Below are 9,474 nucleotides of genomic sequence, written 5' to 3'. Positions count from 1 at the left end.
CTGACCCAAGCCATGGTATTTTCAATAACCTCATATGGATGTGAAAGCTGGACAGTGAATAAGGAAGATCGTAGAATTGATGCCTTTGAATTTTGGTGTCGGAGGAGAATACTGAAAGTGCCATGGACTGCCAAAAGAACCAATAGATCTGTTTTGGAAGAAGTGCAGCCAGAGTGCTCCTTGGCAGCCAAGATGGCTAAACTTTGTCTCTCATACTTTGGACATATTGTCAGGAGGGAACAGTTGCTAGAGTAGGATGTCATGCTGGGTAAGATGGAGGGTCAGAGAAAGAGAGGAAGACCCCCAACGAGATGGATCAGCCAGGTGGCCTCATTGATGGCGTCAGGTGTGGCAGCGGTAGTGAGGCCGGCCCAGGATTGGACATTGTTTCGTTCTGCTGTGCATGGGGTCGCTATGAGTCGGTTCCGACTCGATAACACCTGACAACAACAACAACATCATCTAGCAAGAAAAAAGCAAGTCTGTCAGGCCTGACAGACAAACCACATGAATAATCTGTGAAATCTCAACATAAAAGGATGCAACTATCTCGAGAATTACGCTGTGCACATGCAGATACCTAACTGACCTTCAGAGACAAAAATAGTACACAATCTTTCTCCCATTAACTTCTCAATTATCTATCTGCACACCTCTACGGGGTGACTAGAGGCAGCACCTGAGTGAGCGGACACCCCTACCTACTACTGGAGGACTCTACGGTGCACACACACTGCCTGTGTAGAAAGGTGACTGGCCTGTTGACCACAGTTTTATTTTTGTTTCAAAGTGGTGGTTTTTGTCTCTGCTTTTATATTGCTTCTGCTTTTGGTCCTTTTGATCACACATTTTTCCTGGATGTGGGAGTTTTTTCTCCCTATGTTATCCAAGAAGAGACAGCAATGGTGGCCATATAGCCAAGCTACAAGCATACTCCATAATATTCCACCATTGAGACAAGAGCCAATAACAGCTGCTAAGCATTACATGTGAAAAGGGAAGCCTATTTCCAAATCATATCCACCAGAAGACACCCAGTAAGCTTAATAACACAACAGCAAACATCCATTTAAGCATTAAAAAACTCACATAATCACTGGAAATGACAAACAAAAAACAACAAAAGATCTCAAAACATGTCCAAAAACAGAAAAGAGTAGCTGACACAAAGGAGCTGGAGACAGACAAAGGCTTAAGAGAAGAAGAAGAGCAGGTTTTGGATTTGCCTGAGAAGGAATTCAGAAGAATGATATGGAAACAAATTCAAATGCTCTCAAAAGGGGTGAAGGAAAACAAGGAAGAAGTCAGGAAAGTACTACAAGAGTAATCAAGCAAGATTGATATAGTATTGGAAACAATTCAAAACCTGCAAACAGAGGTCCAGATGATTAATAATAAAATATCTGAAATGGACAATACATTGAAAAGGGGAAAGGAGCAGAATAGAAGAGATGAAAGCTAGAAATAGCGAGCTGGAAGACAAATCTCTCAATACTGCTAAGATAGAAGAGTAAGCAGAAAAAATGATAAAAAAAAAAAATCTAAGGTGAGGCTAAGATTCATGCTGGATAACATGAAGAGGAACAACTTAAGAATTATTGTCATTCTGTAACAGGAAGAATCAGAGAAATCCACAGAGGAGATAATTGAAGAGCTTCTGGAAGAAATTTTACCTAACATCTAGAAGGATAAGAAGATAAAAATTCAAGAAGCCAAACATACCCAGGGAGGATAGACTGCAAAAGAGAGTCACCAAGACATATAATAATCAAACTCTCTAAAATTAAAGACAAGGAGAGAATCCTAAAAGTGGCCAGGGAGAAGAGAAGTGTCACTTACAAAGGCAAGCAAATCAGATTAAGCTCTGACTTCTCAGCAGAACCCATGCAGGCAAGAAGGCAATGGGGAGACATATACAAAACCCTAAAAGAAAATAACTGTCAACCAAGAATCGTCTATCCAGTAAAACTATCAATCAAATATGATGGTACAATCAAAACATTCCAGGATAAACAAAATCTAAGAGATTTTGTCAAAACTAATCCAACACTTCAAAACATACTAAAGGGAGTTCTTTGGACTGAAAACCAACAAGAACAGACAATAACAGAGTTAGACAGGCGTGGCAACACCACCGGGAACTCAACTGACAGATAGCAGAGTCCAGAAAAAAATAAAACTACTACAATGAATTCAAAAGAGCTGGGAGGTCAACCGAAGAGCAAAATAATATCAATGTCAAAGAAAGGATAAATGTAGGAACAGAGATCCAGGTGGTAAGGATGTCAGGTAGATTACAGGATAAGTTAATAGTTACATACAGAATAGTAATAATATAGAAAAGTTAATAGACTATAAGGTAACCTCAAAGAAAGTTAGTACTTCACAACTTACGATGAAAATGAACTTCCAAGCAGAACAAGCAAACATGAAAACTAAGAAGAAACGGACAAGAAATAGCATAGAAAACACAAACTCAGCATAAGAAGGCAAGCAGAACAAAGGAACAAACAGCAATGGCAGCAAGTAAGTCATGCCTATCAATAATTACACTGAATGTCAATGGATTGAATGCACCAGTGAAGAGACAGAGAGTGGCAGATTGGATAAGAAAACAAGCCCCTTCAATATGCTGCCTGCAAGAGACATACCTTACACACAAAGATAAAGTAAAACCTTTAAATTAAACTTGTATTGCTTTTCTGTTGGGGTTGGTTGTAGGGGGGAGTATGAGAATAAGAAATGAGCAGTGTCAGTAGGGTGGGGACAGCAGCGGCTGATCTGTGAGCAAGGAGAGAATGGAATAATTCTAGAGAGAAAGACAGACAGAGTACGGATGACTGCTCCACACAAGGCTAGGTGCTGAGACGGAAATAGGATAAATAAGACGGGGTTCAAAAAGTTCTAGAAAAATTGCATTATCTTTTCATTCCATGCTCCACAACCTTTTTTGAAGCTCCCTCAAATACAATAGGATCCTTTGATCATATGATTTATAATCCAGACTAAAATGTGGACCATAAGAGTATATTTATTCAGCTGTGGGTGTTTTAAGAAGCTCTGGTAGTGTAGTGGGTTATGCACCAGGCTGCTAACTGCAAGGTCAGAGTTTCAAATCCACCAGCCACTTCTCAGAAACCCTATACAGGGTCCCTATGAGTCAGAACCAACTCGAGGACACTTAACAATAACATGTGTTTTAAAGAGTCATTGCTATTGTCATATATTGTCACCGTGGCTCTGACTCATAGTGACCTTATGAACGAAATGTCAACCAGTCCTGGGCCATCTTAATGATGACAGGTGTGTCTGAATCCATGTAAAGGGTTGTTGTTGGTTAAGTGCCATCAAATCGGTTCCCATCCACAGCAACACTGTATAGGGTTTCCACAGAGAGGCTGGTGAGCTTAAACTGTGGCTCAAACTGACTTTGCAGTCCAGTGCATTAAAATGATGATAGATTGGTGGACCTGGTAAGACTGAGGTCAGTTCTTCAAGAACAAATGATCTCTGCGGAGGACAAGGCAGTCCTCCATCTATAGGGAATGCATGGAGACTAGAGTGTATATGGGGTATTGTGGAACAATCTGGGAAACAAAGTTACCTGGCTTAAGGCAAGGCCCACTTACAAATGACCTTAAAAGCCCATTAAACAATTAAGTTCCACAACCTATTGTTCTACAGGAAATGATGTTAAACAAATAAGCAAAACAAAAAACAAAAAGGTTTCTATAAGTTCCATTTAAAAACAATGGAAGTGAGACAGCCCAAGTTCAGAGGAGCCTGACCCCAGTATGAGGTAAAGGGGACCTGTCCTAGGGCAGATGTGAGAATAATCAAGCACAGATGATACTTGGGAAATACAGCTAAAACAGCTTCTTTCATTATGGAAACAGAATGACCACACAAAATAGGGTTATGAACTTTTACTGCTAAGCATTTACCGGCTAATAAAAAGAGGGAGTAGAGAAGGGCTTCTAGCTAAATAATTAGCTCAGTGTTGAGGTGATGGCTGGATATTTAAACAGCAATATCTTTTAGGCAGCTAGTGATTAAAGAGGAGACAAAAAAAACAAAACAAAAACAGAAAACCCCACAAAAATGAAATTAGAGAGCTGACAACATACATTATACTAAAGGTTTTAAGTGTTGTTGAATATTTTGACAGAAGATAATATAGAGAGCAAAAACAAAGGTTGTTGCTGTTGTTGTTAAGTGTTGTCCAGTAGGTTCTGATTCAGAGTGACCCTGTATAGGTTTTCCAAGGAGTATATGGTGAGCTTGAACTGCTGACTTCGTGGTTCAAACTGACCTTGCAGTCCAGAGCATTAACCCATAGTGGCATACCAGGACAGAAAAAACAAATTTTGGTGATAAACCAGTAGTCAGAAGGGAAAGTTAAGTCAACGAATGTGAGAGAAACAGCTATAGAGAAGTAAGCAAACAGATAAGACAAAGAAAGCAAACTTTACAATGTGTTTTGTGATTTGTGAGGAGTGGAGTTGCTGGGACACTCATGATTTAAGTGAGAGCACAAGGATGCTTACCATCTTCTTGGAGAAGTCTGATTGACTTATATATATAGCATTAGTATATGCTATAAAATAAACAAACACAAATTCTTGGCACAATTATGTAAGTCCTAAAGGCTACTTTTTAAACCGTTTTTTGAAACTTTACCTCTTATGTATGACTTCGGTGGTGAAGCGCTATTGTATGCAAAGTGACCCAACACGGATGTATCCCGGGAAAAACAAAGTAATACCTGTGAATAACATTGGAGAAAACAACAACAAAAATTAAGCACTGTTATACAATCAGCCAATTTTTTGCTATTTCCTGCTGAGGAGGGATTGTGAAGGAATCCTCTGAGTTCAGTACCGGGCCTTGCAATGGGAAGAGTGCCCTCTATCGGTACACCTAGGTTAAGTGCTACAGTGGGATGCCAAGTGTGGATGGCCCCAATTGAAAGATTTCTTACTGTTTGCCACCTACACCTTCAATAACAGCAGAAAATGTAAGTGATATCTACAACTGACCCTTCTTTGTGTTTTATTTCTGGAAAAAGGAAGCACCTAGGGAAATTTAATTGAGGAGAAATGTATAAAGCACAAGCTGTAGTAAACCACAATTTTGTTGTTAGGTGCCATCAAGTCGGCACCGACTCACAGCGACCCTATGCACAACAGAACGAAACGCTACCTGATTCTGGGCCACCTTCACAATTGTTGCCATGCTTGAGCCCACTGATGCTGCCATTTTGCTACTCTATCTCGCTGGGTGTCTTCCTCTTTTTCTCTGACTCTCCACCTTACCAAACATGATATCCTTCTCCAGTGACTGGTCCCTCCTGACAATATGTCCGAAAAGCTATCTGGGGAGTGAAGGAAACTGGCATAAGACTCATCACTGGGATGCAACAGGCAACTGAGCATGTCAGAGTGGGATGGCTGGCAAGGAGGGTATCCGGACCTACAGTAGAACAAGCATAGCCTAGTACAGTGCAGAACCTGACCTGCAGGTAGTGTGGCAACTCTAGATTCAAACCAAGAAGACAGAAAGTCATGATCAAGGATGTCCATTAGGACAAACTGGATGACAGACACCACATGAGATTTTTAAGGAGCAGTTCAACCGCTGGGCAGGTGAATGGTGACAATAAATATAGGCACTAGTATTAGAAGACCTGGGCTTCTAATGATGTTACCAAGAAAGGAATTCAGTAATAACTAGAAAACAACAGAATGCTCATCAGTAAAATCATTCACATTTTCTCTTACTCACATTTAAACTGGTTATCATCTGGCAGGTGAAAACGACAATCTTTAATCTGCAAGGTTTTAATTACTAATGAGGCTGAACACTTTTTCACACAATTCTTTTGTGACTTTACAGTTCATCTTACTCCATTTCTAAATTTATGTTTCTAGAATGATTAATTTCTTTAATTTTTTGCACATTAAAGATTCTAAACGAGGTCGAACACTTTTCCACTTGCAATTCTTTTGTCATTTTCTAGTTCATCTTAGTCCATTTTAAAATTTATGTTTCTAGAATGATTGATTTGTTTAATTTTCTGCGTAATGATTCTAATCACTAGTCTCAATACAGTGAAACTTGTGAAAGCCACAGTAAAATGGGACTACCTTGCATATTGGAGTCCCGGTGTGGTGATGTGAGTTCATGTGCTGGACTGAAAGGTCGATTGGAACTGCAAGGTGGTTCAACCTCACCAGCTACTCCTTGGAAAACCTACACAGGGTGGCTATGTGTTGGAACCAACTTGACAACACATAACAACAACAACAATCTTGAATATTAAAACATGATGAAAAGCACCAGAATATTGTCAGATATAGTGATGGAAAATGAGCTCCTCAGGTTGGAAGGCACTCAAAGTATGATTGGGGTGAGCTGCTCTCCCAGAGTAGAGTTGGCTATGATGAAGTGAATGGTGTAAAGATTTCGGGACTTTTGTTTGCTGAGGGGGAACAACTCAAGCTGAGGAGAAATAGCTGTAAACATCCATTAATAATCAAAATATGGGCTGTACCAATTATGAATCTTAGAAAACTTGAGATTGTCAAAAATGAAACAGAATGCATAAGCATAGATATCCTAGGCATATATGTGAGCTGCAACAGACTGGTATTGGCCATTATGAATCTGACAATCACATGGTTTACTAAACCAGTAATGACAAATTGAAGAGGAATGGCATCACATTCACCATTATGAAGAACATTTCAAAATCTATCTTGAAGTATAATGCTCTCTGTGCATCAGTTGCTCTTTGGAAACCCTATAAAGGGTAATTATGAGTTGAATCTCACTTGATGGCACTTAACAATAACTAAGACCAGTTAATACCACTATTACTCAAATTTATACACAAACCACTAAAGTCAGTGATGATGAAATTGAAGAATTCTACCAACTTCTTCGACAGCCACCACTCGTCTATCAGTTTGTCATACTGCGGTGCTTGTGAGTTGCTGTGATTCTGAACAGTACGCCACTGTTATTTTAAATAACCGGTAGGGTCACCCAAGGTGGACAGGTTTCAGATGAGCTTCCAGACAAAGACAGACTAGGAAGAAAGAGTGACGAACTACTTCCGAATATTTCGTCACCAAAAACCTTATGAATGGCAGAGAAACAATGTAAGACATAGTGCTGGAAAATGAGCCCCTCAGGTTGAAAGGAACTTAAAATGCGACTGGGGAAGAGTTGCTTCCTCAAAGTACAGATGACTGTGATAACGTGAAAGGAATAAAGGCTTTGGGAGAAAAGTCTGTGGGATCATCATTTGCTGATGGGGCACCGCTCAACATGAAGAGAAACAGCTTTAAACATCCATTGAACATTGGAACATGGAATGTACAAAGTATGAATCTGGGAAAATTGAAATTTGTCAAAAATGAAATGGAATGCATAAACATCAATATCTTAGGCATTAGCGAGATGAAATGGACTGGTATTGGCCATTTGAATCAGACAACCACATGGTTTACTATACCGGGAATGACAAATTGACGAGGAATGGTGTTGCATTCATTGTCAAAGAGAACATATTCAGATCAGTCATGAGGTACAATGCCGTCTTTGACAGGATAATATCCATGCGCCTACAGGGAAGCCCAGTTAATACCACTATTATTCAAATTTACGCACCAACAACTAAAGCCAGTGAGGATGAAATAGAAGAATTCCATCAACTTCTTCAATCTGAAATTGATTAAACATGCAATCAAGATGTATTTGCTCATTATTGGTGATTGGAATGCAAAGGTTGGGAGCAACCTTGGAAAATATGGCCTTGGTGATAGAAATGATGCTAGAGAATGCATGACAGAATTCTGCAAAATCAATGATTTGTTCATTACAAACACCTTCTTTAGACAGCTTAAGAGATGACTATACACATGGAGCTCATCAGATGGAATACATAGAAATCAAGTTGACTACATCTGTGGAAAGAGATGATGGAAAAACACCCTATCTTCAGTGAAAAGATGGGCACGCTGTGGAACAAACCATCAATAACTCATATGCAAATTCAAACTGAAGCTGAAGAAAATGAAAAGACATCCATGAGAGCCAAAATATGACCTTGAATACATTCCACCTGAATTTAGAGATCATCTGAAGAACAGATTTGACACATTACACACTAAAAACAGAAGACCAGAGAGTTGTGGGATGACATTAAGAACATCATACATGAAGAAAGCAAAAAGTCATTAAGAAGACAAAAAAGATGGAAAAAGTCAGAATGGATGTCAGAAGAGACTCTGAAACTTGCTCTCCAGTGTACAGATGTTAAAACAAATGCAGGAAATGAGGAGGTCCAAGAGCTGAACAGAAAATTACAAAGATCAGCTCGAGAAGATAAAGCCAAATATTCCAACAAAATGTACAAAGATCTGGAAACAAAAAACCAAAAAGGAAGAACACGCTCAGCATTTTTAAAGCTGGGGGAACAGAAGAAAAAATTCAAGCCTCGACTTTCATTATTGAAAGATTCTGTGGACAAATATTGAATGATGCAGAAAGCATCAAGAGAATATGGAAGGAAAATAGAGTTATTGAACCAAAAGGAAATGATTTAATGTTCAATCGTTTTAAGAGGTAGCATATGATCAAGAGCCAATGATACTCAAGGAGGAAGTCCAAGGTGCATTGAAGGAATTGGCAATGAACATGGCACCAGGAATTGATGGAATAAAAATTGAAATCTTTCAAGAAAGTGAGGCGGCACAGGAGGCATTCACTCATCTCTGCCAAGAAATTTGGAAGACAACTATCTGGCTGACTGACTGGAAGAGATCCATATTTGTGTTAGTTCCAAAGAGAGGTGACCCAATGAAATGTGGAAATCATCGGACAATCTCTTTGATATCACATGTGAATAAAGTTTTGCTAAAAGTAATACAGAAATGACTATACTCATACATTGACATAGAACTTCCAGAGGTTCAAGCAGGATTCAGAAGAGGCCATAGACCGATGTCCTATGGATCTTGGCTGAAAGCAGAGAATATCAGAAAGATGTGTACCTGTGCTTTATTGATTACGTAAACACCCTCGATTGTGTGAATCATGACAAGCTATGGAGAACATTGCAAAGTATGAGTATTCCGGAACACTTAATTGTGCTCATGAGGAATTTATACCTGGACCAAGAGGCAGGTGTTTGAACAGAACATGGGAACACTGAATGTTTTAAAATTAAAAATGGTGTGTGACAAGGTTGTATTCTTTCACCATACTTATTCAACCTGTATGTTGAGTATATAATCCAAGAAGTTGGGTTTTATGAAGAAAACGTGGCAACAGGATTGGAGGAAGACTCATTAACAACCTGCGATATGCAGATGATAAAACCTTGCTTGCTGAAAGTAAAGAGGACTTAAAACATTTACTGATGAAGGTCAAAGAGCAAAGCCTTTGGTATGGATTACATCTCAATGT

At 39.2% G+C, this 9,474-nt stretch overlaps 1 protein-coding gene across 2 annotated transcripts in view; it reads right to left on the bottom strand.

Annotated features, from left to right (window-relative positions):
- The window catches only part of TBC1D19 (TBC1 domain family, member 19), a 304,338-nt gene that overhangs the window by 56,698 nt on the left and 238,166 nt on the right, over window positions 1-9,474 (bottom strand). For both annotated transcript variants that reach the window (XM_006866308.1, XM_006866309.1), the window contains one exon: window positions 4,681-4,765. In XM_006866308.1, coding sequence (XP_006866370.1) covers window positions 4,681-4,765 — 85 coding nt within the window. The remainder of the gene's footprint in view (window positions 1-4,680; window positions 4,766-9,474) is intronic.

This window comes from Chrysochloris asiatica, unplaced genomic scaffold (assembly GCF_000296735.1).
Source record: "Chrysochloris asiatica unplaced genomic scaffold, ChrAsi1.0 scaffold00089, whole genome shotgun sequence".
Taxonomy (NCBI): domain Eukaryota; kingdom Metazoa; phylum Chordata; class Mammalia; order Afrosoricida; family Chrysochloridae; genus Chrysochloris; species Chrysochloris asiatica.
This window is presented reverse-complemented; position numbering and strand designations above follow the sequence as displayed.